Below are 27,784 nucleotides of genomic sequence, written 5' to 3' on the forward strand. Positions count from 1 at the left end.
TTCATGTAGACCTCTTCTGAATGCAGTGTATTGCACGGTCTCGGGCCAACCCACTTCAGCTGCCAGTCTCTTAAACGCTGAGATATAGGACATTAGGTCCGTAGATCCTTGCTTGATATCAAACATTGCTTCACCCGCCAAGAAGCCGATCTCCTGGCGTTCAAAAGACTGTCGTAACAAGTTAGTGAAGGCCTTATAATCTTGTAGGACCAGATTGTTGGATGTGAACAACGGAGTAGCCCATGCTAGGGCATTCCCAATCATGTTCGATATGTGAAATCCCACTCGAGTGCGGTCTGAGGCATATGTAGTTTGCCGGAAAGTAAAATAGACCAGGCAGGCATCCAAAAACTCCTTAACCTTCTTTGGTGCTCCATCAAATTTCCCAACCGCAAGAGAAAAAGGCGGTAGGTCGGACAGATGGGCATCTCTGGTGGTAATCATCTGTCGGAGCACTGCATTTTCCGCCTTCACTCCCTGCATCTCCAGGGAGAGGCTCTGTACTGCATTTATCAACTCCTGGACCTGTTCTGCTGTGGCCATAACTGGGCGTTGCAATCTGTCAATAGTGGGGCTCACCTGTGATTCGGTGTCTGATTCGCAGGAAGATATTTCAGCCTCAGCAGATGGCGTAGTCCGGTCCGGAGTCTTTTTTTTAGAGAAGAGATACGGTCTGTTCCGGGAACTCGCCACAGTGGTTGTGTAAGAAGGCAGACAGCAACCAAGGCGGAGGATTCCCTGCACAGCCTGTTGAGGGGAAAAAGCCAGTGGCAGAAAAAACCCCTGAATTATCTGAATGTGCGCAGGGCTGGATGGATGTCCAAAGATCTTTCAGTTCCGGGAAGAAAACAGTCACTGAGGCGCGCTAGAGTAAGCGCCACGAGGAAATAAGGACAAGAGGATCCGCAGCAGGGGATCCGGTAAGTCCCAGGTAACAGATCCAGCTTCAGTATCCGACAGAAGAAGGCCGGGAAACCAAGTTCTTTCATCCATCCAATAAAGGATCGGCGACAGGTAGGGTGTAATGGAAAACTGGAGAAAGACCAAAGAAACTAAAAAACAGAAGCCGTGACACTAGACGTGATGCAGCAAAGACAAGAATGAATAGCACCAGAGAAGAGGACCATAAGTATAGGAAAAAAAAAAGGAAAGGCAGAATCCAGATGAACTCACCCAAATGTTTACGAGGAGAGAAAGTAAGTAGAATCAAAAAGAAACTCGGAGAGGAATGCAAATGGAAGAGCCAGAGGCTCGAAGGAGCTGTAAAAATGGCAGGGTGAAAATAACGAAGCTCCGGAGGAACAGCAGTCCGAAAATGCAGAAAAAAGGAGGCGGAGTCACCTGAAAGTGAAAAGCCGAGCGGAGGCAGAGAAACAGAGGAAATAAACAGAAAGAAAGAAAAGATGCCAAGAGTAGTACCGCTAAAGGCGGAAAAATAAGGCTCAGGAACAAGGACGCTATGGAAGAGAGAATTCCAGTCGGGAGGTAAATACACAGAGGGCACGGGAACCAAAGGCACCAGTGTAGCGAAGAGCAGGAAACAGTTGCAACGCAAGGAAGGGGCGTGGCTAACCTCAATATGAAGAGCACAGAACGTAACAGCTAGAACGCTGCACAGGGTGCCGTGAAGGGTGTATTAATGGCGCTTCCACCGTGTCCAACACTTCCATCGTCCTGTCCTCATGACACCGAGGAGCAAGACTATTAATAGCTTTGTGGACTAGGGGAAGGAATTTGATAAGGGAGCAGTTGTGCATGGAGAGCCAACCAGCATGTTTTCCATAGGTAGAAGTAGGGGTGGATCTGAGTCGGTTGCAGAGGGTGCGATTACCAAAGTTGAGGACTTGGCCCTCATATCTAGGTTTCCTGTAGACCGCTGGTGCTACCAGCGGCCTCCCGCAACCTCATATGCCTGTTTCTGCCACCTGACATCCCAGTACTACCGGGATATCACAGGCAGCAGAGGAATGGTAAGTTCCCATTCACGTGTATAACTCCACAGGAATGGTAACCCAAAAGCACTGGCACCGTTATTAACAGTGCTGGGCCTTCAGTGAAAAAAATCTTCCGGTAGGGCCCAGAACTACCGGCACGTCAGACCTGCAGGTAGTTCACAGACCCTACTGGCAGACTCAAAGTGAGCCGGTCCGGAAAAGGTGCCAGTAACATTGTTAACGGCACCTTATTTCTAGACCGGCTCACTTATAATGAGGCCCTTTGTCTTTGAGGGAGCAAAGTGTACAGAAGAAGGCCATGGAGTAGGCTTGAGCAGTAGTCAGGCTTGCTGCTCACAAGGGTGCAGATTAGAGTTTTTGTATAGTGGTTACTAGAAAAGGATGTATTTTCCAAATGTTGAGAACATTAATACTAGCAGCAGAAGCAGTGGTAGTGATGTCTTGTTAAACTCCGAAATGGCTATCAAAGAGGACTTATTAAGAATGTCAGGTGGGAAGGAGATAGGAGAGGTATGGCTTTGGAACCTGGGAGAAAGATGACTTCTGAGTTCAGAATGAGACAGCAGAGAGCCATCCACTTATGAATTGCAGTGAGACAATTCATAATCCATTCTGAGATGGATCGAGTGAAGGAGGGAAAGAAAACAAATATTTGAGTGTCATCAGAAAAAAGGTAACAGTGAAAGCCAAAAGACAAAATAAGTCTTCCTATGACAGAGGTATAGAGGGTGAAGAGCAGAGGTCAAAGGACAGATCCTTGGGAGATGCTGACAGGAAAAGGGGTAGGGTCAGAGGTCGGCATATTCCAAGACATTTCAAAGGATCAGCGTTCTTGGTACAAAGTGATCCAGGTGGGAGCAGATTTACAAAATGGTTCTGTAATGGGTTATTGAAAGACCACCCTCAACATGTGGAGTTCCTTCCCTCCCCACTCAAGGTGCCATGCAACAAACTATTTAACTGATTCCTTTCTTTAGCCCTACTTCTTGACTAAAGACAAGGGGCCTCATTCTGAGATTGGAGGCAGCCATGGCGCTAATAGCGCCATGGCTGCCTCCAATAACGGTACTGTGTCCGCCCTCATTCAATGGGGATTTACCGGTCTAGTCGGCCCTTTGCGGGACCGGTAAGTTCCCATTGAAAATACCATTCCCCATTCCCATTTGAGCCCCCATACGGCTCAATGGGAATGGGGAAGGTGCAAATAACGGTACCGCAATTTGCGGTACCGTTATTTGCTCCCTGGACCCTTTGCGGCTCCTGCTAAGGCCGCCTGGTAAAACCAGGCATCCTTAGCAGGACCCGCAAAGGGACCACGGAATAGGGCACAAAGGTATTACCGGCACCAGTGTCCTTACTGGTGCCGGTAATCCCTTTGCGCCAGCCTTGGAATGAGACCCAGGGTGATTTAGTGGTTTGTTTTTCAGATCCCCCTACTTTCGTCTGTGCTGGGAATGTCAGGTAGAAAAATGTGAATGATTTAGGGAATTTCGGATTTCAGACCCCCCTCCACTGAAAGGGCTGTGTTGGGGAAGCTGGATACAAATTTGGTACTGATTTAAGAACAAAGACACCCCTCCCCTTGAAGAAGTAGGGGTCAACAGGACAAAAAGGATTACCCAATTACCAAATTAAAATATAGGCTATAGTTTTCAGCTCACACTGGGAAATGATCTTTGTTAATTTCAAATTTTAACAAACTTCACCCGTAATGTTCTGCCAAATAGGGAATTAATTAAACTACTCTTTTTAGTTAAATAAGCTAAGGATCTACACAGTTTTTTCCCCACCGCCCATTATAAAGGGAAAGGATTTAAGGCCAGCAGACTCCCCCCATCTTTTGGTTTCCCAGGGCTCAATTCTACCTACATCAAAATTTAAGTTCAGAATACCACCTGCATCTCAGGACAATCTGGAAAGATAGGGTAGGGGTCTAGTCAATCCACTCTCAAAGTTGGCCTTCACTCTCCACCATAGGACCCAGTCAGCATTCAGGCATTCCTAGAAATAGACAGCTCCCCCAAATGCACTCTCAGCAATCACCTATTACAGCTGTTAGATGGTAGGTTTCAGCAGCCTTCTATGTCTGTCTGTCTGTCTATCTCTGTGTTCCCGTGACTCCCCTCCTCCTAGTGCAGTTCCCCTTATATAGCAGCAAAGACACCACCAATTTTACAATCTTGGGGAAGTACCCTGCAATAATTCCTGCAACTATTATTGGACAGTTACCCTTCTCTCTCCTCCCAAACCCTCCTCCAAGTCAAGATTGGATTGGGGGTCTGGAGAAACATATGGCAATTCCCATTCATATTCGCCATTTTTTCTCCTTTCAAATTTTTGGCAAAAACTAATTATGTATCACAACTTCATTATTTTTACTAGCAACTGCCATAATATACATATTTTATGATTCAGCTAATCATGGGGAATTAGATAAGCTGACCACCAGGTCTGTACCATGCAGCAGGGCCATGTGGCACATTTCTGCCATTTCCATAAAAAGCATAACAGTTATGAATATGTAAGTTATTACCCATATCCCTAATTTTATTCTGCACCTGCAACTCTCACATTTGGAACATGGAACATGTTCAGATCAGCCAGAAAACTAGTTTAACTGGCCATTACAGTTCCCTGAGTCGCAGGTGGAGGAATTTAAAATCTCAAAAATCACCTGAAAATTACCTAAAAAATGGAACATACATGAAATCTGCCTTAAGGTTGCTGAGAAAAAGGCCTCAATGGTAATAGTCCTTTTAAATTCATTGTTAATCTTCATGTGGGACAAATGGCCATTCTCCTGCCTTCCAGCCATTTGTTTTCACTGGATCAGCCTTACCCAGAGTTTTTTTTATCAGTCTTGTTGTGTTGGAAGCTTGCTCTGTGAAGTTGTTGACCCCATGTTCACAGATATTGGTCATGCTCCATCCAAGGGGAACTTCTGCAGGCAATGCCTTCAGAGTCAGCAGGTCTGGAGAACACTGAATTTCGACACCTTTAGCAGGACACTTTATTGCAGTTGGTAATTAGACGGGAGATTTGACATCTAGACTGGGAGTGGGAGATTTTCTTGTGAAGTTTGCCAACAGCTAGCAAAAGGGTTTGTCTTGGGCTGACATTTTTCCATGAAAACAAAGTGGCTTTTCAAATGTCACTGGTGTTTTGTATGTGAAGCATAATATGCATTGCTTTTTGTCAACCCGCACCTCATATCTTTTCCTGACATTTGTCTGTGAGCAGTAATACATTTCACATTTAAACTTCTTTTTTGTTGCACACACCTGTGCAAGCCAATTCTGTGTCACTGTTTAAAAATCCTGTTTTCCATGTTAAAGGGATTTTTGATTCCTCCTTCTTTTGTGAATTACAATGCTGCTTTTCCTTTGGTAATGACAGGTAGTCCCCTTTTCTACATCGCTCTTCAATTTTACTTGGAAAAAAAACAAAGGCAAAGCTGTTTTTGTTTCAGTGTTTAAAATCCTGCTGTTCATGTGAAAGGGACTTCTGTTTGGGGCCGTTGAATGCATCCCACGGTTCCTGGAGAGTGAGGAGGAGAGAGGAGTGGTTGACGGTGTAGAAAGTGGCATAGAGGTCCAAAAGGATGAGTATAGAAGAGAGTTTGGAGAGGTGAGTATCAGCAGGAAAGTTGGAAACATGGATGAGTGCAGTGTTTGTGGAGTGTTTACTCTGGACGCCAGATTGAAGTGGATATACAATGCCATTATCGTCAAAGTACTTAGTGGTACAGTTGTAGACCACCCACTCAAGGAACCTTGAAAAATGTCATATTATGTGATGTTATTTTATCTTGTACTACTCAGTGCTGCCACTTACATGGTTTATTGATGCCCTGGCAGATCTGAAATGGAAGGAGGACCTGGGGTGCATTGTTCGTGGGATTGAGAGGGAAAAGCGCAAGCACTGTGATGTGCTGTTGGTAGCTTCAGTTCGGAAAATCTGTTCACTGTGTGCTAGTTTGTGATATTTGGTGGTTATTGTGTTGTGCTTGGTGTGTGGGGTGCATGTAGTTTGTGTGGTTGGCTTAGTTTCTTATTTGGTGTTGTGTTGTGTGGTGTGTGTTTGTGTGTGTGTGTAGTTTGTTGTAGCTTGTGATGGTCTGTTTTGTTGCATTAGAGGTATGTTGTTAATTGTTCTGTGTTTAACGGTGATTGCGCAGAATTCTGAGAGTTGTATCACATTCTTCTACATTTAATACAAATGCTACCCTTAAATATATACAAATTCAGTGTGTTGGCTACCCTCGAGCTACATCTAAATTCAGTACTTTGGCTACCCCTGAATTACATCCAAATTCAATGCTTTGGTCAACCTGGAATTACATTCAAATTCAATACATTGGTTATCCTGGAATTATATCCAAATGTAATAACCTTCAACATTCTTCTAAGTGCAACACATGGCTACCCTTCAAAATTATTCTATATGAATACATAGCTACCCTTCATAATTATTCTAAGTGCAATGTATTGGCAACATTAGGCATACTAAAGAGCACAGTGCATATCAACACAATGTTAAGAGTAGGTTGTAGTTATGTAGGAGTGGCAGGGTTTTACCGGAGTACAGAAATGGCTGTGCTCCCCACCTGTAGCACCTTCCCTGTGTGCCACTGTAGGTTGTTACATCAGTCATCCATGAGCGAACAGGGGCTAGGGGATGGTAGCTGCCATAGGGAGCTGCCCTTTGCCTCTGGCCCTTGTACGGCTGCCCGGGCAAGGCTGCCCGGGCAAGGCTGCCCTGGGAGATCCTCTGAAGAGGGGGTGTTCCAGTCACGTGATGGAGGCCCCAGACCAATTGGGGGTGGTGAAGCCAGCAGGGGGCATGGTGAAGGAGAGGCTGCAGAAGGAGAGGGGCTGCAAGGCACAACAGGGAAATGGACAACCAAAGTGAAGGAAAAGGGCATAGGGCTGCTTTGAGACAGCACCTGATTTAGGCACTCACCAAGGTAGTCCTGCTTTGCTGGTCTGAATTTGTAAATGGGGAAGAAGGGTAACTGGGCAATAGTTTGCTGGGACTTTTGGGCAAGCAGATGCTTTCTCCAAAAGGGGTTACACATTTACAGATTAGGAGGAGGCAGGGAAAAGTCCTGTGGAGAGAGAGGGTAAAGTGCTCAGAGACATGAGGGCCAATGATTGAGACTGCATCGTTAACCATTTGGGGAGCAACAGTGTAGATAGGATTGCAACAGGGGATGTCAATGCAAAGGATTTGTGCTAATTCAGTCGCAGAGGGATGACAAAAGTAGTTGAGGGTAGAAGAGGCAGTGAACAGAGGTGGTGGGCAGAAGGGAGTTAGTGACAGGCTGTGAGAGTGTTATGAGTTTTAGAGAGTCGAGAGGAAAATATTATGTGAGAAAAGTCATTAGCAGAAAGTGAGGAGGTAAGCTATCCTGTTTTGGGAGGTTTCAGCAAAGATTGTAGGGAGGATGCAAGGGTAGGTGTTCCAAATATTCACCAGTGCCATAGGTCATAGTGCATGCTTGTTTTAAGGTTCTGAATTTCAGAGACAATCCATGACTGAGGAAGGGCACGGTAAGGTGTGAATGTGCAAGCAGGAAAGTGTTGATAATATGTAGTCATAAGTGCATAGTCATAGTCAGAAAAGGCATGGTCAATGGAAGTTCCATGAATAGGGGAGAGAGGCGAGAGAGGGTTATTCACACCATCAAGATTAGGTGGCAAGAGAGTCCTGAATGTCCTCTTAGATATTGAAGAGAGGAGAGGAGGAGTAGACGGTGGCAGGCCAGATATGTTAACATGAACAATAGTGATCTGAGGCAGAGAGGTCAATGGTGAAGAGAAGGTGAGTACATTAAAGAAATAGACACGGTCAAGACAGTTCCCACCAAAGTAGGTAGGCTGGTTGTGGAAGGAATAGAGGGAGTGGTCAGATTGGAGGGAGTTAAGTTCAAGGCAGGTGTCTACAGAGAGCTTGGGAAGGTTGAAGTGCACTGACAATGGAGGTGTCAATAAGTAGAGGGCTAGGCGGTCAACAGAGAGCAAGAACAGTGAGAGGAGAAGGGGGAGAAGTTGAATAGTGTCATTTTCAAAAGAGGAACAGGTGATGTCATACGATGGTAATAAGGCAATATTGAGGGCCTTATTTATAAGGAACCGCCACCATTCACAACAGGTCAGGGGGAGTAGGAGAAGGCAGCAGAGTCAATATAGTGAGCTGCTAGTGTAGCAGAGTCATTAAGGGGTATCTGGGTGATGACAAACAGAACTTTGAGGGTGATAAGAGTCAAATCAGTTAGTGATGCAGGAAGACTTTTTGCAAAGGGATTGTGCATTCCAGAGACCAAATGAAAGAGTAATAGGAGGTGGGGAAGTGGAGCATGTGTTGTGCGGTAGGAGAGGGGGATTTGATCTCACTTCTGAATATTTCTCCATATACAATGAGCAAAGGCATTGCTGCTCAGTTTTCAGTGATATGTGCAGAAAAATGCTCTTAGTTCTGAATGATAACAGGGGAATTTGGCGGCTATTGAATGGCCATGAGAGCACACACTTGTTGCGTCCTCCACAGTATTAATAAGGTGCAACAATTTCTATCGCAAACCTACTGAAAAATGTATTCACATCCTTATTCCTTGCCTTTGTGGTTGCAGCATCCTACTCACTCCCCTCGGATTTGGGTTGTTTGCCCGTAAGGGAAAGGTTTGCGGCTGAAAAGACCGTAGCTAACTTGATCGTTAAGGTCAAACAACCCATACATTAGGAGTACCCATCCCCTGCACCCCCCCTGCCCCACTTAGCTATTTGTGGCACACCTCCTTGGGTGCTGCCGCTGACTCCCCTGACTCCCTGCGACATTGGTTCTCTGCAGTTACGTGCTTGGGATCCAGAGCCGCAGGGTCCTTTCCTTTAAAAAAAATATCTTTATTATTGGGAAGCGAGGGACACCCTTCCCATTATAGTAAACCAGGGGATCGGGGGAAACCCTCGCAACCCTGTTCCCCTTGTTTGCTGTAAGGGGTTTGAATGGCCTATTTGATCAAATTTTTGTTGTACGTACTTTTCGGTCTTTTGTGGTATTTCCTTGGCTCATCTGCCAGTTTTCTGCAGTATCTGGCCATTCTACAATAGGATAAGGCAAGTTCAGCCAGATTAATTTACCAAGCTTCTGCATTCTCAGATATCTACATCACACGTCCAATTTCTTGATCAGCTGCTGGCTTTTTGTCATGTCACAAGCAATAGATAATGGCATCCACGAATCCTTCCCACTGTTAAGCCCGTTATTGTATAAACCTTCATCTATGTCATATGGAAATACCCCAAAAGACTGCCTCCATTGTACGAATGGTACAAAAGATCGAAAAAGTCCTGTACCAGTCGTACGAATCCAAAAATACCGAAAATGAGGAGCGGGAGGATAGCTCAGCAGCAACGTGCTCGCCTTGAAAGCAAGATGACACGGAGCAACACAGGTTTGTTCCCCTGGTCCGTGCTTAGAAACCTCTGGGTATTAAGTGCGTTATAAATAACCTATCATATCATATCTAGGTTCCACTATGTCTTCCGCCAATATTTTCTGCAGATACCATCAGCCCTCTTTGTCCCTGCTTCTCATGTCAATTCTGGCCATTCATTGACTTTACTCCCCAGCTCTTTGATGCCACCCTGCACTCCTTCATTGCCTTCTTGAACACCCATGTCTTCTACTAGGTCTTCAGCCTTTTGTAGAACAGACCACTTGAACTTGCAAGCGCGATGTGCGGTTTTTCCCTCCTTGCCTACCACAGCAGAATTCAGCAGATCATCTCCGTGGTTATCTTCTTAAAAAACAAGAGTCTGTTGACCCTTATGACTTCTCTGCCTATGGCTGATGGACACAGCAAATTTGAGTGTTCTGCTAACTAGAAGTACACAGTGCTGCCTAATGTTAGTTTATTCGTTGTGTTGTGAAACATTATGTGCTGAGGAATAGCTAGGATTTCTGTAGCTTAATGTAATTATTGGAATGTATGGAACTATGTCTTCGGAAGATACTATGTTGTAATGCCTTGTTTTCTGCTTCAGTTCTTCAGGCCTCTGAGCATTCGCGTGGCTTTGGTTGGAGTGGAAGTGTGGAATGATTCTGACAAATGCTCTATAACTCAAGACCCTTTTACAAGTCTCCATGAATTTCTGGACTGGAGGAAACTGAAACTTCTACCTCAAAAACCCCACGACAATGCACAGTTGATCAGGTATCCTTCAGGTAGCCTTCAGGATGCCATCTTGCTGGACCAAACAATTGTGTCTGACCGCACATGTGGTGTTTCTATATAGATAACCTCTGTGGACACTGGATGTGTGCATCATAGATACGTACATGTGTTGGCTCTTTTTCCCACCTGTGTGCAAAGCTCATGAACCAGGGGAGTACAAGGGCCTTCCGAGGCATTGCAAAGGCACAACCCACTTCACAAACAGGATGAGTCTGGCATGCAGAAATACACTGCTAGCACCTAAAAAGCTGCTGACAGCCTACGGATATGTAAATGTTGGACCTGCAAATCCTACACTAATGTTTTGGGGGTAGGGGTAGGGCATTCAGTGCATCATTTGTGTAGCCCCCATGAAATGTTGCGCAGCCTCTGTGCTACGTTTAGATGTCTAATTCTTTGTGAATGGAGCCCTGTGCGTTTTCATGGCTGCCCATTCTTCTCTGCATCATACTTTAGAAGGTACATAACCTTTAATTTAGAGTTCTGGCCTTCATTCTAAACCCCACCTTCAAAAGTGCACCGTTTGAAAATATTTCTGTCCTCATCATATGCAAGTACTTTCAAATATGACATTATTTCAGTTTGAATGTTCTCGAGTAATAATACTTGACACTTTAAAATGTGATGTATAATTGATTGTAGTAACAACTACACTGGCACACTGGAGAGTGCCATGTTTAGTGCAAGCATGTGAGTGCCAAAGGCCATGTCCCATGGCCATGCGTTTTGTGTTGCACCGAGTGGGCACCTTCTCAAAGAACAGGTTATTTGGCCCTGTTCGTTCTTGCTAGAGGGGCTCCCAGAACTTTTGGTCCATACTTAGATGGTTGTACTACGCCAGAATCTCCCGCCTGATCAAAATGAGTCTCAGAGTGCAGGTTCCTCACACATCAATGTTTTATTGGGCACACCTAGCACATGTGGGTTTTATGAATAATACACATTTTTAACATGTGTTTTCTTTGTGGGAAGACGACATTTTGTGGAAGCATTTGAGCTCTTAACTACTTAACTTATCCTTGTTAGTGCTGTACATGCTGCTATTCAGGAGCATTAACTTGGTATTAGCCCCCAGGGCTGTTGCATGAACCAATCACCTTGCTCCAAACGTGGACTGAAACTTATCATCTCAGCCCCTGTTGAAAGTGAGCTGACCTCTACCCATACCACCATTTCCCCTAACTCACCAGTAGCTTCCCCCAACTCTTCCCACTCTTCCATCTACTCAGACCCACTAAGTCCATGATTTCCGCCCAGCCACCCCAAATGCACTCACTTATCTCCAGTTGCTGCTCTCCAGCCATTGCTCCACTGTGTCAACCATGTCCCCTAAGGAAATGGAGAAAGGACAACTGGTAGTTTACTTTCCCCCTGGACATGTTCTTTTGTAGTCCCTTATTTAACTTGTGAAGCGACATTTCACAACGTTAAACAAAAATAAAAATAAAAACCTGTTAGTATGCTGGACCTTGGCACCAGGGTGCCAATAGGGTGCCAATAGTAGTAATGCCCTTTCTCACGACCTTCAATGGTGGGTAACTGTGCTGGGTCCTACATTAAGGTTCCAGCTTCGCTCAGGCCTATAACTTGGGTCCTGGGCCATTGCTGATCTGCGAAAAGGGTATATTTGTTTTAACTTAAGTAGAGTACTGACTGTACACATCTCCCTCCCACTTTAATATTTCCAGTGACGCTTCTCGATGTTGCAGTATGAATTCCCAGCTCTATAGGATACCCCGTCGATAGTTGCAATAGCCCGCCGCGTGTGTCAAATGTTTTCTACGCTGGAGCAATGTCGGCTTTTCAGGGACGGGGGAGTGTGCACAGGGGGTCCTGCTGGAAAGTAGAATGTGCGGCGGGGGTGGGTTTCTGGTCGGGCATGAAGTAACATTCAGTGTCTGTCTTTTGTTTCCAGTGGCGTGTACTTCCAAGGGACTACTATCGGCATGGCGCCCATCAGGAGCATGTGCACCGCAGAGCAATCTGGCGGGGTTGTTATGGTAAGTGCTGGGCACACAAGCGTTGTAATTGGCCCATCTTGCATAATTGTAACTTGCTCGAGTGTTTGCTTAGCACTTTCCCAACTGCTCGAATATTGTATTCCACAGCGATAGGCCTGCTTCGTTTAAGTGGCTCATGCCTTCAGCGCACCTTGCGTTTTTCTGTTGAATCTGTTTTTATTCTCTTCACTTGATTACACCGAATGGAGGAAAACACATACCTTTAGAGCCCAGTGGAAAAAGAACACTTAAATGAACGGTGGATACACTTGGAAGGAGCTCGTGCAGAAGCCGTTCGTTATTCCGTGCTCGACTCTTCGCTGATCATAAGGTTATCCTGAGACTCCAGTCGGTTCCTAATGAAAGGAAGCGAAGTGTTTAAGATATAAAAACATTAACAGCAAAGAGGGACACATAACAATTAACTGGGCTGCTAAAGTAATGAGTAAGTCTGCTAGGCACCTTTTTATGTCTATGCTGACTCCAACAAAACCTGTCTAATGAATGTTTGATTACGAAAGAGCCCGTTTACAGAGTCTTATGTGTACAGCTTGCAAATGAGGGATACATATTTAAAATGTTCATTTACATTGTTATGCACGGCCATGCCCACGTGGTGATAGCCTAAGATGTCTGCGCGTAGGCGGCCATCACAAGTTTGCATACTGCTAGCGTTAAGCTGGGCAACAGTGCTTAGAAGCTGGAGGAATCTGGCACAAAACACTTCTAAAAGGTGATTTTATTATCAAGGTGTTCCACTTGCATACACAAACACACACTCCCACATCCACACTGCCCACCCACACTCGCCCACTTCTGCACATGCCCCATTCCTAAGTGAATGGAGTGTGGCCTTCAGAGTTCTGCGTACAACTATGATGTGAAGTGGTCTTATACAACACACTTCTGCCATTTTGGCGCATTGTGGCGTTGCTACGCATGGCTCTGTAATAAAAGTGGGGAGTAGGTGGTGTTGTGTGTTGGTCTAGCTGTTTTGTGTCATGACGCTCCTCCGCTAAAAGGGGCTCTGCTGGCATACGGAGAGCAGTGCAGCAGAGACCCAGGAAGCGGCAACATCGTGTCTGTGTGTGGTTACTGAAGGTGGGCCTTGCCACGTGGTTGTGGCCTAGGCTGTGCTGCTTGGCCTGGGTGCCCCCACGCCAACGCCACCCTGAGCTGGGTGCCCCCGACTGGGGTTGCTGGAGCCGGTGATCAGGCCGGGACAGGGTGATCCCTGCTCCTCATACACTGCGTGCCCGCGGCGTTCTGGTGCTGTGTCGGGTCCCCCCGACACCATCTGTGGCCCGCCCCGGTGACTGGAGGTGGGCCACCACATTGGCAACGAGGGAATATCGCCCTCCCCCCTACTCACGTCGGTGTGGGGGGTCCTGAGTTTTTTGTTCTGCTTTTGGTGGGGCGTAACGAAGTCCCGCGTGTGCGGGTGCAGCTCGTGACCCGGATTGGTTGAGGTGCAGTGGTGGCCGTGTGTCAGTGCGGGCCGCCCCAAGAACGAACAGGAGAAGGACGGAACAGGCGGTCGCTGCACTGCTCGTGGCACAGGATCCTTGTGCTGCGTGGATCGCTTAGTACCGGCAAGTGCAACAGTGTCTGAGCAGACTGCGGGGCAGCGCAGACCGCGTGGACGATAAAGCCACGTGGGTGTCAGCCATGTGGAGGTGCGGCTGCTAAAGAAAATCCATCAGCGCGGCAGAGGCCGCGTAGAGGCGAGCTGAAACCATGAGAAAGGAAAGGGGGCGGGGCCTACCCTCCATTGTGCTCCTGCATGCAGGGGAGCGGCGGGGGATTGCCCCACACATCAGTGGACAGCCCTGTCAAGACCTGGGCCGCCCGGTGAAAATTGAATAATCAAAATGTTCGTATTGTGTCCTGGCCCGGGGTGCGGCCCAGAGAAAAGGAACAGGGGTTGTGGCCTCCAGGGAATTGAGGCCCTGCAGCCACCCCATCCACGGGACACACAGAAAAGGGGCGTGTCGTCAGTGGGCCAACAAATAAAGGGGGCGTGGCCTGCCAAACCGGGCGGCGACTGAAGGAGGAACATCACACTACGAACTTGCAGACAGGGCCTAAGGAAGAGCCCCAAACACAACTAGTTACCTGTAAACACGAGAACAGTAGTCCCATCTTCCCACCCACATAGGGGGAGATAATACAACAGTGAAGTACATTTTCTGTAAAAAGGGCCACAATCCACCCATCCCGTTGTCTGCATTCGCCTCACACCCAAGGGGTAGCGGCTCCCACCTGGAGTGCTCATGCGCCCCTGGAAGGTAAACACGTGGAGGCCAATGACTGGTGAGTGCCAGAGGTGTGGCCTTCAGTGGTAAGACACTTGTGAGCCCAGATATTGAACACTAAAACGGAGCTGCCCCCATTTAGACACCGGCAGCATCCCCCAAGAGGTACCGACTACCCAGGGAGCATTGGTGCTCTGTCGAAAGACATCCTCACGAGGGGTCTGACCACCCGAGGCCCATTGACTGTGAGCAATCCCCAACACTGAACAGAAGGGGACAAGACCGGTATCCCTCCAAGAGCCTATCATGTCGGATGACGAAGGGACATGTCGAGGTCAGCTTTCACCAATACCCCACTTTGATGTCCTGGGTGTGGCTTCCAGCCTGGGACTCCGATGGACAACCTGGGTAGAGAACCAAGAACTGTATTTCGAGGCGGTGGAGATAAAGGACACTGCCAAACGCCCAACACTCCTGTACTCCGCCGGGTAGGTTTTGCAGAGACTATTCAAGGCATTAAGGCCCGTTGATCAGTCCTATGGTGCAGTCATTGCGGCCCTGAACGAATAATTCAGACCCATGGTCAGTAGAGACTATGAACGGTTCAGGATGAGGTGTGCGCGGCAGGAGGAAGGGGAGAGCCTCGACGTGTTCCTCAGCAAGCTGTGTGGCATCGCACTGTCCTGCGCCCTGGGAAATTTCGAGGAGGATGAGGTCAGGGTGCAGATCATCTACGGCTGCAGTTCTGCCAAGCTGCACAAGCAAGTCCTGAGGGACCCGCGCTGACCCTCGACCGGATACTAGATCTTGGCCGGGCCCAGGAGCTGGCAGAAGTCATGGATTCATCCAGACAACACCTCAAGCTGGAGGCCCCCATGCAGCGGGTCAAGCTGGAGGAGGTGGCAGCTGTCGGCAAGGAGGAAAGCCGGTGAGAAGGGGAGACTGGCCAAGGAGAGACACCAACGCCACACTATGCCATCAATGCAGGTAGGACCTTCCACACCCACAGAACTGCCCGGCGAAAGGACACATCTGCAGGAGGTGCGGCAAGGTGGACCACTTCGCATGGGTTTGCTTCGCCCCGACACCAGCCAGCATGGCGGGCGCATCGCAGGGGGGTGAGTCAAAGAGGAGAAGGGCCCCCAGGGTGGCCGCGGTCCAATCGGCGGAAGATCAAAGGAGAATGCAGTATGACACAGGAGAGGAGGCAGATGAAGAAAACCTATTCTTTCTGACCTGCAGCCTTGCCACTGGCCAGTTCGATCCCGGAATCTTCTGAGCTCCAACTGCCCGCTGTGGGGCCTGTGGTGTGCGGAATGGAACACAACTGTTTGTTTTGTAGTGTCTAAAGTTGAAGTTTATGCGTAGAGGTTAGGTGGTGCGCGGACTGGAATGCACCCAATGTTTGGAGTGATGATGTTGGAGTATATTGGGTGGGCGGACTGGAATGCAACAAGCTAGTCCGCACCAAAGGTCGCTGTTTTGTTTGCAGTGTTTTTTTGTTGTTGTAATAAAGGAGGGATGTTGTGTGTTGGTCTAGTTGTTTTGGTGCGTGAGTGTCATGACTGTCATGACGCTCCTCTAATAAAAGGGGCTCTGGTGGCACACGGAGAGCAGTGCAGCAGAGCCCCAGGAAGTGGCAACTCGTGTCTGTGTGTGGTTGCTGAAGGTGGGCCTTGCCACGTGGTCTTGGCCTAGGCCATGCGGCTTGGCCTGGGTGCCCCCACGCCAACGCCACCCTGAGCTGGGTGCCCCCAGCTGGGGTTGCTGGAGCCGGTGATCCAGCCAGGACAGGGTGATCCCTGCCCCTCCCAACATGCGTGCCTGTGGCATTCTGGTGCTGTGTTGGGTCCCCCCGACACAATCTGTGGCCGCTAATAACTCTTGCCTAGTGTTGGGGGCCTCCTAAAACCGCATGTGGCTGTGTCCGACATTGAGAAGGAGACTAAGGAAAAGATGTATTCCCCTGTGCTGTCCAGTGTAGGAGGTTGGTGTGGCAGGTGTGCACATATGAAATGGAGATTGCCTTGTTATAAGCACCTAACGCTTGATTCCTCCTTATTCTAAGCACTGTAATGATGGGTGCTGTTATAATCCAGCTGAAGTGTATTCTATGTAGGATCTATGTGATTTTTTTTCAGGAGGAAAAATCTGGCAGGCGAAAATAGTGTTTTTTTTTTCTCCCCACATTTCAACACACTTATATGCAGGCGAGACCCTTGCATCCCCCATACTCCCCTTACAATATGTATTACCCCAACTCTCCCCGCCCCCAAATATAAATTCGTTGAAATGCACAGTTCGAAATTCGCCATTTTCGGCCGTAGGATTTTTGTGCACGAAATATTGACGGGATACCTTCTAATGTGTATTCTAAAATCCTTGGAAGGGTGAAAGGCTCATTGCTCAATGCCCAGTACACTCATCCTCTTTCCTCTCCACCTCACACAATAAACCCTCACATAAGGCAGCAAGCTGCTTTCCAACATATCGCATTAACCGAGCACCGTCAGCACTCTCTTCTCTAGCCCTATCACACCTTCCACGCAAGAAGCTAGCCCTGCCCTTGCTGCACCAGCTTACGCTCATCGACCTTGGCTTCTTCCCGTCTGGGTGAAACACACACCGCCGTTCTTCCACCGTTACACACACAGATACTCAGGACCGACACCACACGACTCACATCTACCACTCCACCTACTCCCCACTTTTATGACAGAGCCATGCGTAGCAACGCCACAATGCGCCAAAATGGCAGCCGTGTGTTGTATAAGACCACTTCACAACCCTGTCCTTCATCAGGACTGCTAACTCTTTTAGACTAGCACACTGATAACTCAAACAGCCATGGGAATTGGGTGGGCGTGGGGGAGTTATTAACTCTCCGCACACACAATGCCTCATCTGCAAATACTTGGCTCTTCAGGCATACGGGTAGGAAAACACATGAGTCCATTATTCCAAACATGTTCAACTCAACATTAGCAACGTCATAATTATATACATGCATGGGGAAAGTGTTCGTTGGTCGTCCACACACGCAGTGCTACCATGAATCAGAAAGTTCTCGAAATTGTACTTATTTTGTTCACTGGTACTGGAGCCAGTCCCGTCTAACACCTGGAGACAGTGATATCTTTGCTGCTCATCTCAGGTGTCACGGGGCACCTTATGGCACGCTTCCACACGAACACACCTAGGTCCACACGTTGGCATGAACATGGGGGCTGTGCCACAGCTCCTACCTTTTATGGAGCAGAGCTTTGCCATGTAATGCCAGTGTCTCATTGGCTGGAACTAACTGCCAGTCTCCTGAAAAGCAAAACCTCCCAGAAGCTTCCAAGGGACAACGTGAGACCACTACAAGCCGTTTTGCATTTACAGTGTAAAGCAACCTCAGTTCCTTCGTTTTTCCCTGGGAAGTCACCCCGACATATTTGTACCACAACATATGGATATTGATGGAATCCACTCACCGTGGTCACTGCATTTAAAGGATCTCCCTGTGACCTGTACGCACGGATTCTATGCACAGTTCCACACAGTTCCGCAATGCGTTGCCTATTCTATCTTCCGACAACACTTCCCCATGGTCTTGCACAAGGGGAACCTCATTTGCCTACAGGACGTGGCACCATAATACGAATCAGGGTCTTACATATGCACTCACAAATGTGCACTTGGCACCTTTACAGTCTGCCCCCAGGGCTGACTTTCCCGTGTCCAGCTTCCCACTCACTGTACCGCAATGACCCATGGCACTGCCTGTACCACTTCCTTGAGCCCCAGTGTGCCACTCACAGCACGCTCTCACTTCCTACTAGTCTCTGCCTCCATGCGCCAGGGCCTTGCCACAGTGAGCCTGTGTTCATCTCATAATAACATGGGGCCCGTTCACCCTAATCCAGTGCCCTATTACTCTTCCAAGTGCTCAACTCACTTTTCCCAGCACCTGATTTGGTGTCGCTATTTCCTCCTCCCACCTCTCTGTGCCACGGCGCCCTTCACACTGTTACCCATTTTCTCTCTCGTTAATCTCTGGCAAACGGTCTCTAAGAGGGAATTTAAAGCAAAGGAGCTACTAGTTGCGAGCGGCTTGTCCGTCTGTTATAGTGAGCTTAATTGTGGCTTAACGTGACTGTGAGGATGTTGAGAGGCTGCTTCAGAAACTAGTTTGATGTAGAGTTCCAAGAAGCCAACCTAATGGTGCAACCAGTTTCCACTTTCGTATTTACCCAAACTCTCAAGTGCCCATGTTACTCCAAAGTGTAATTGGCGGCAGGGAGCCATTACGTGTTGATATACAAATAGGTGGTTCCCCGCCACCAGATATTTGTCATTATTGTCATTTGCACAGCAAACTGCAAAAGTGCAAGGCAAAAGGTGACGTAAATATTTGTATGTCACCTTTTGCCCTGCACTTTTGCACGTCGACGAAAACGGTGCCATGCTCACATGGCAAGCAGCGCTCACAATTGCAATAAAACCTTGCCGGACCTTCATGTCTGACAGGGTTTAATTTCAGTTGTGAACACTGCTCACCATGTGCACATAGTAAGCACTGTTTACAATTAAGATGAAACCCTGAGAGAATGGTAGGCAGCATGTACAATGGATCCCTATAGGGTCCATCTGCTTTATGATGGTGCCTAAAGCTGGCAGACCCCATAGGGTTCTCTAGCATTGCGCCAGCATGAAAATCCATGTCTGCACAAATGCTGGAGCATTTGTATGGCGGAGAGGAAGGAAGGCAGCCCTATACATGAATGAAAGTGGGGGGTAACGTTAATGGAAGGTGGAAAAGCCATACAAAAGGCTTTTTGTACCTCCCATTAACATTACGCCCCCATAGAACAAAAGCTCCTCAGTGGTAATGTAGTGTATTAGTCACGGTAATACTCAGGAGGAGGTAGGATTGGTGCGAATTGCAGTCAACGTGGGCAATGGCTGTTAAGGAATGGGTGTCCACCCAGGTAGGTACAAATGTATACTATTAACATAGGTAATCAGTAAAATGGACACCCTACAAATGAGAAAAATCACTATTAAACACATACACACCACAGTTTGGAAAACCAAAATGGGGTACTTGCCACATAAGACAATGATACATCTAATTAATGCAATGTACTCCGTAAATGGTACAAGTGGGTGTACAAAAGGTTAAGAACAATTTCACAAGCCTTTATCAGACTAGACATACTTCATCAATAAGAGAACATCTTTAGATGTGCAAACCTATACATGATATTGTTCAATCATTCACAACCACATGTCCTAATCAAGCAAGTGCTTGTAAAATGTACCTGCAGCTACGTCCTAGAAAGTCCACCAGACATGTAAAGGGGAGATTACCAGTGCCCAGGGCCTAGATGAGCAAATACAGGACTCATGAGCCCGGCTTCACTGCTATTGGCCAGGTAAGGTAGCTACTTTTCACCTCCACCGTAACCCAGTGGCTAAGGGGGGGCGGTAAAGAGAATACAGTGTCTGCACCCCAGGGATTGCATAACCAAAGGACAGGCAATTGGTGGGGACAATGCGTCTTTACATAGGCTTTAATGGAGGAGGGTAACAAGCTGGGGTTTGAAGCTTCCAGGGACGATAAAGCCAGGCTCAAGGCAGAGATCCCAGGATAGGTGAAGATGGCTCGAATGTGTTTCCTGCAGCATAACAGGACCCCTGGGAAATAGCAGCCAGGAGTGGATGTTGGTGTGACTCAGGACAGAGTTGGCAGCCCCTTGGCAGACGCTTGGTCAGATTATGGGTTCCAGCAGACCCTTCAACTTGGTTGATAACAACATTTTTATTGTTGTATCTTTACATCATAGGCAGAATTTCCGAATGTCAATATTTTACTGACGTTTTGTTAATGGTCTCATCATGTTCATCTACATTTGTAGTTTGATTGACTGGTTTCAATCTTATTGTAAGCTGGCTTTGAATTTTATTACACACACTTATTAGCTTTTGTCTATGTCATTATGATTAAATCGGCATACATTTGTATTTGTGTGTTAGCTGTATACAGTGACATAGTTTAGTCGGGTTAGCCCCACTTAAAGATATGTAATTTATATGTCCCCCACGTCCTGTCACTCTTTCACTTGACCTCTGAAATGCGTAATCCATATACAGCAATTATGTCTACATCACTGACCCTTTGACTTCTATCACCCTGAACCTTTCCTTCTTGCTAGCGCAGACTCCTGGATCTAACCCTCATGATTCTGCTACACTAGCAGCTCTCCACACTGACTCTGCTGCCATCTCCCACTCTCCCAGACCTGTTGGAAAGGGTGGGGGGTTCCTTATCAATAGGGCCCAGAGTGTGGATACACTGCACATCCATCAACCATCAGACACCGTGCGGTAAGAAAAGTGCGGGCAGGGAGGGCAGCCATTACTGCTCTCTACTAAACTGCTCTGCCCTCGTGCGTACTTCCACTTAAATGCTTGACTCAACATACACGGTCTCCACACACCCATTAGGCCCCCTCTCTCACTGTTGCCTCACTTTGTGTTCCCTGCTGTTTCGTTTGTTTTTTTCTCCCTCTAGGTGTGTTGTTCCTGTGCGGTTACTTTCACCCCCCTTCTGTTGTGCCCCCAGGCACTTTTACCCTCTCTAGGGTGCATCTCTGTGTTTACTGTTGATTATTGATGGTGCCCACTAGGCATTTGTCCCTCCTTCTAGGTGCCTGCTCTTCTATGCGTCCAATTGGTCTACGGCTGGTTGCTGTTCTCTTGCCCACCCCACTCTAGTCCTACTGCTCCCAGTTGTATGCCTCCTCTGCCCTTTCCCCTGCATGTTCGTTCCCACTGTTGAGTCTACCTGCTTGTGCTTCACTGTTGCTTCACTGTTGCATTCCTTACTGTGCCTCCCTCTGTGTAGCCCCCCGCCCGCTATGTCCCCAGATTAGTGTAGTTCTGCGCTGTGCTTCCTCTCACCCCTCTTATCTAACTGCTTTTCTATCACCTATCCTATCCCACTCATGAAGTCTGGAAGGAAGAAGTTCAAGAAGGACGTCCTCGTCTCCAATCCAGGCCTTCCCATCGCTGACACCCACGTCAGTGCCTCCTCCAGACAGATTCTCATCGAGATCATCTTTGTCATTCACTCTCCTGACCTATGGACCCTACATATGGTCGCTGTTCGCTCTCCTTTCTCTTCCTTTCCCATTAATGATTGCACAAAATGGGAGGTCCTCTTGGCCTCCTTTGTGTCCTCCAAAACCATCCATACTGGCTATCTAAATGGGACTGTCATAGTCCAGGGCACTCAGCCCAACCTCCTCCTCCTGGATAGGCATCTCCCAAGTTTTATCAACTTCCTTCCTTCTCCTGCTCTATCTACCACTTCTCTGGCCCCTCAGCCACCTTCCACATCTACCTCTCTGGCTCCTCTGCCACTCCCTTCCACCTCCACTGCCTCCTCTGTGGCTCTCCCTTCTGCCTCCTCTCTGGGTCATTTGCCACCTAACACTACCTCTACCACCTCTCTGGCTCCTCTGCCACCTTCCTCTACTACTGATCTGGCTCCTCTGCCACTCACCTCCTCCTCCGCTGCTTCCTCTCTGACGCGCTCCTCTTCCCCATCTCTGGGCCATCTGCCTCCTCCTTCTACCTCTACCATCTCTTGGGCCCCTCTTACTCTTCCACTGGGTGTTCTTCTCTCCTGTACCCCACCCCGGAAGTCTTTCAAAAATGGCAACTTGGTCCACATAGCTGCTCTCAACACTTGCTCTGCTGTCAAACACTCCACTGACATCTGCCACCTCCTTGAAGACCATTATATGGATATTTGCCCTCTCACCGAGAATTGGTTCGAGGCCAGCTAGCTGTGTCACAAGTTTTGACACTCTCCTCCCTGAGGGCTACAAGGCCCTCCCTGACCCAGGACTAATCAGCCCATAGGTGGCGTGACCGTGATCTTCCCTGAGTATGTCCCTGTCTCCATCATTCCCACCCAGGCTTACTCCTCCTTGAATTCCTTATCTGCAGGCTCTCTCTCTCTCCGGGCCTCTCTCTGACTCTGGCCACCATCTCCAGGCCAGCTTCCTAGGTTGCCCTCTTCCTCTTTGAATGGGCTGATCTCTCTGCCTCTCTCTTTGCCTCTACCTCTAAGCTTTCTTCCTCTGGGATTTCATATTTTCAACACATACTTGGACTCCCCTGACCATTCTGAGCTTTTCTGAAACCTTTGCGACTCTCTCTCCCTCTCTATTCTTCCCTCTGGTCCGACACACTCATCCGGACACACCTTGGATGTTCTCATCTCCTCAGACATCCCCCTCTCTAAACCTCTCACTACTCCACTCCCTTGGACTGACCACTTTCTACTTTTCTGTCACCTGAAACTGTCTGTCCCCCTGGCAAAACCTACCCCACCACTGCCAGCTTCCTTTGCGATCATTTGCCCTATGAAGCGGGTGTAAGTTGCCGAATTTGTCTCTAATTTCTCTCCTCATCCTACCCCTGTGGCTGACTCCCACTCTGACACAGCCCTCTCCAACCTTCATCTCTCTATCTCCAATGCTCTCGATATCCTTGCGCCTATCACAAGGAACCGTCTGAAGCCTGCTTCCAAGTTCTATTCTTGGTTTGACACTGACCTGGCCACTCTGCAACGCAAGCAGAGAGTGGCTGAACGGAAGTGGAGGGCTTCAGGCACATCCTCTAACAAACTGGCCTGCAGCCTGCTCCAAAGGCAATACAGACTCTCCATCTTTTCCAGGAAGAGGGTCCACATTCAAGCATGTGTCTCTGTGGCCTCTAACAGCATGGCTGAACTTTTTAAAATCTGAAAGGAGCTAGCCAATCCGACTGCAGTCTCTACCTCTTCTGTTCAGTCCCAGGCCCTCTTTACGGCCCTGGCTTCTCATTTCACCACTAAAACCCAGGACATCCTGTCCATGCTATCCTCTCCTCATCTCTCTCCCTCTACTCTCTCAGGCCCCCTACGGCCACCCTTCCCTTCCCTCTCCTCTCTCTCTCCTATAATACCTGATGATGTTTCTAGACATGCCCAGTCTATGAACGTTTCATCCAAACAGGTGCTCCTCTTGCTCCTCCAGAAACATTAAGGACAACATTGTTTCCCTTGCTCCAGCCTTTGCCAATTTCTGCAACTATTCCTTTGCCACTGGATCTTTCCCCTCTCTGTGCAAGCACTCCCCTCTGCACCCCCGCCTGAAAAAGGCTTCTGCTGATCCTTCCTGCCAGGCCAACTATCATCTGATCTCTATCACCCTTTTCCTGGGCAAATTCCTGGAGAAACTGGTCATCTCTCAGCTAAACCTCCACACTGAATCTGACGGTTATTTCCATGACCATCAGCCTGGCTTCAGATCGGCCAGAGACATAGAAACTGCTCTCCTGAACTCCTGTGAAGATCTTCTCTCCAACCTTGACTCCAGCTTTCACTCTGTCCTCATCCTCCTTGATGTCTCCTCTGCCTTTTACACCGTCAATCATGCCACCCTCATCAATCGTCTCAGTATGAACAGTGGCATCTGGCGTGGCTGACTTCCTTCCTCTTGGACTGACCCTCCCAGGTCCAACTTGGGTCCTTTCTCTCCACAACCTCTTTCCACATGTGGTGGTCCCCAGGGCTCTATCCTCAATGTCTATCTGGCCCCCTGGGCCCATCTAATCTCTACTTTCTCCTCTAACATTCAGTGTTATGTGGATGACGCACAGCTCTCTTTCAACCTACCCTCAGCCTCCTCTCCCTTTTATCCCTTTTATCTCATTCCTAACTGTCTATCCACTATTCAGGGATGGGGCGCCTCTAACGACCTCTGTCTTCATGCAAGACAGAGATTCTTCTCATTGAGACCCCCGCACCCGCTTTTTTTCTCTCCCTTTGTCAACCCTCTTTGGGCCCCCTCCTCCACCCTCCTGTGAATCAAAAAACCTTGGTGTCATCGACTCCACTCTCTCCTTCTCTCTACACATCACAGACCTTGCCAAGAAGGCCCACTTCCAACCCCACCTGTTCAGCAGTATCCTACCTTTTCTCACCTTCCCCAAGAGGCTCACTGCCTCGAGAGCTTTGGTTCTCTCCAGACTGGACTACTGCAACAGCCTCTTTCTCAATCTTCTTAATTCTGCTCTTCGCCCTCTTCAGCTAATCCGGAACACGACTGCAAGACTTATCCTTGGTCTTAAGCCCTGGGATCGCATCTCTCCAGCTGTGAAATCTCGCCACTTGCTCCCGGTGGCCATGAGGATCAACTCTCTGTGTGTTAGACGCTTCTCCAAACAGAGAATGGAGGGTAGAGATCCCTCCTCTGCAGGTGTCTTCCTCTGGAATGGCCTCCCTGCCCATCTCAGGCTTGAGCCAGAATACATGATACTCTGGAAGCTGCTCAAGACTTTCCTCTTTTCTTCTTCCTTCTCTCTCCCTCTCCCATGTTAATCTACCTGTCTGCTCGTCCTGACTGGTGGCTTGGTTTCCCTTACACTCACACAGGGTACCACGCCTCCCCGACTAGTTACCCTGCACTGCCTTCTGGCCTACCCAGCTCTTCCGGTCAGGAACTGCACCCGTGTAGTCCTCTGCCGTCCTCACACTTACTCAGAGCCCTGCTGCCCTGACTGCAGTTCCCCTCGTACGCCTTCCCTGCACTTCTCCCCACACCCTCTTTTCTGCACTTCTCATTGGACTTGCACGATCTGAATATCACAAGGCCTAGTAAGATCGTTTGTCCTGTCATCCCTCTGCCCTCCCTCCTTGTCTTGTGGTGCCTTGTGTGAAAGCACATTATAAATACTGAATCATGTAATATCCTATCACAAATCTGCTCCTCTACCAAACTCTGATATGAACTCTTCCTTTATTGAATATGCCACTATTAACTTCATCCCTCCTTCTCCTCTCACGGTTCTGACTCTTTATGGAACACTTGGTTTTCTGGAATCCTTCTTCCCAGATCTAACCCCTGTTCTTGAGTCACTCCCTACTGGCATCCCCAATTTCACGCCGGGGGAATTCAACCTTCCCAATCCTTTTGTATCTACTTGCCTTGAACTTAAATCCCTCCTATTTGACCACTCCCTCGACAGCCAACCTACCCACTATGGCAGGAACTCTCTTAACCATCTAATTCTCTCTAATTCACTCTGTTCCTCCTACCTCTCCTTTGACCCCTCTACCTCTGATCACTCCATTCTTCATTTTAACATCTTGGTCCCTTCACCTTCTACTCCTCATCTCCCGTCTTCAATGACTAAGAAGAAATTCAGGCAGGACTCTCTTGCCACTTACCTTGATGTTGTACTGAGACCTTTGAAATCACCCTTGAAAACTTTCATCTACCCTCCAATGTTTTATCATACCTTCCAAGCCAACATCCATCACCTTCTCCCTTTTCTGCTAATAATTTTGCTCACTACTTTTTCTCGAAAATCTCTAAAATGTGTGCAACTCTCACAGCCCTCTTCTCTCTCTCCTAACTCTCCGTCTGTCCATTACCTCTTCCCCATCCTCTTCTACACTCAACTTCATCTCCCCTACCTCTCCCATTGAATCTGCACCCATCCTTTACATTGCCAACCCATCTTGTGCTCCTGTTGACCCTTTTGCTCTCTAAATGGTCAAAGAATGGGCCTCATTACAAGTTTGGTGGTATATGGGTGGTAAATCCACCCAGATACTGCCAAACTGTATTGCCATTACCGCCACTTTGCCGGTAGTATTACCACTGGATTCAAAGTGGCAGTGGTGGTATAAGTTCCCATTATTCTGAGCCCAGATAACTCATTAGGGCATTTTTGGTAGAATTACTGCAGCTGTAATTCCACTGCAGTAATTTCACCAAAAATGGGTGGAGAATTAGCAGATTGACCTCCAGCTAATAGCTGGAAGTGAATCCTTCAACTTTTCTCCCAACTCATAGTTGGGCAGTGTGGTTATTCTGTGGTATACGGTAATACCACTGCATTTAACCCGCACCGGCCAATTTGTAAGGAGGCCCTTTATTCTGACCTTCTCTCTTTGAGCTTTCTAAACTCTGTCTCCTTTTCACTCATCCTGCCTCCTTTAAATCTCTAACTCTTAGCCCTATTGAAAGAATTCTTTGCTGACCCAAACACCCTAGGACACTGTCGCACAGTTTCCCTCCTTCCATGTTAGACAAAAGTCCTTAACCGCATATCTTGTTGGATTCTAAAAATAAATGGTGTGTTAGGTTTTCATGAATAAATGAAGGTAGAATAGATCATGTAATAGTGACTAGGGAACTTTTTATTCATTTTTAGAAATGATTTCACAGACTTTTGGATTTTGTAAGGCCACTTATGAGAGCAATAGAAAATAATCAGGAACAGATTATAAATGTAACTATGAGGACAGTGAATTAACTGAAGAAAGATTTAGGTATAGTGTAGACTGAGTAGAATCCATTATTAGATGTATTTAATCTGTTGCAGTTGGTTTATGTTATGTGAGGCAGGCATGGGATCATTAGTAAGGACACAGACACAAAGGTAGAAGTTTCAACACCTTAATCAAGTTTGAGTGGGGTTGGAGAACTCCTATCTGGCCCTAATTCTATAATGGGAGTAGCCTCAACCATCATAGTAAAACAAAATGCTCCAAATCAGTCAGTCAAACAAAGGAAAGAGTCTGTGTCAGCAACCTTTCCTTGCCCTTACATTACACAATAACAAAGTGTGGGAAAAGGGTATGAAAATAAAGAATGTGTCAAAAGAATGTCAGAATGGCAATATGAGTGGCTCACCACTCCCTTCCCCAAGTTCAGTTCAATGGGGTTCTTACAAATTTCCTTCAAGGTGGGTACTATGCACAGTTCACAGACTTCTCATAAATCTGGTAAGCTTTCCTCCCCTATTTCTATGTCAGTTCAATATAAATCAGAGTTCTCTTCAATGGATTACTTCGGGCTTCTCTCACCTGGCTTCACAATTATCAAACAAACAGATATTCTCCAAGTTCCTTCTTGGTTACTTCTACAGGCTGCTCTTGCCTGTCTTCCAACACCTAAACATGGCTGAAACACTTTCCAGCCAAACAGCTCCACTTCACAGAGCTCAGGGAGAACTCCCTTCCCCAACCTTTGTACTTTTAATTCATGTTCACCTGTGAGAGACCTTTTTCTCACTACTGTGTGTGATCACTCTGACAATAGGGTTGGTTTCTTAACATCTGTGCCTCTTGCACTTGGTTTTGCAGAGCGGGCCCTTGGCCACTCTATTCCTTATTTCACAAAAGCATATCGTTCATTAGGACGGGCCAATGACCACTCTGTTCCTCGTTTCACCAAAAATATCCATTTACTTTCACATTAGCCTATCCGGATTTCTGCACGCTCCCTT

The 27,784-nt window shown here is 47.6% G+C and overlaps 1 protein-coding gene across 1 annotated transcript in view; it reads left to right on the forward strand.

The window, feature by feature from the left end:
• Nucleotides 1–27,784, forward strand: part of LOC138473016 (disintegrin and metalloproteinase domain-containing protein 12-like) — a 2,040,250-nt gene that overhangs the window by 660,621 nt on the left and 1,351,845 nt on the right. The window contains exons 7-8 of the mRNA XM_069611491.1: nucleotides 10,001–10,170; nucleotides 12,107–12,191. Coding sequence (XP_069467592.1) covers nucleotides 10,001–10,170; nucleotides 12,107–12,191 — 255 coding nt within the window. The remainder of the gene's footprint in view (nucleotides 1–10,000; nucleotides 10,171–12,106; nucleotides 12,192–27,784) is intronic.

The sequence above is a fragment of the Ambystoma mexicanum genome, chromosome 8, assembly GCF_040938575.1.
Source record: "Ambystoma mexicanum isolate Mex_15411 chromosome 8, UKY_AmexF1_1, whole genome shotgun sequence".
NCBI classification, from domain to species: domain Eukaryota; kingdom Metazoa; phylum Chordata; class Amphibia; order Caudata; family Ambystomatidae; genus Ambystoma; species Ambystoma mexicanum.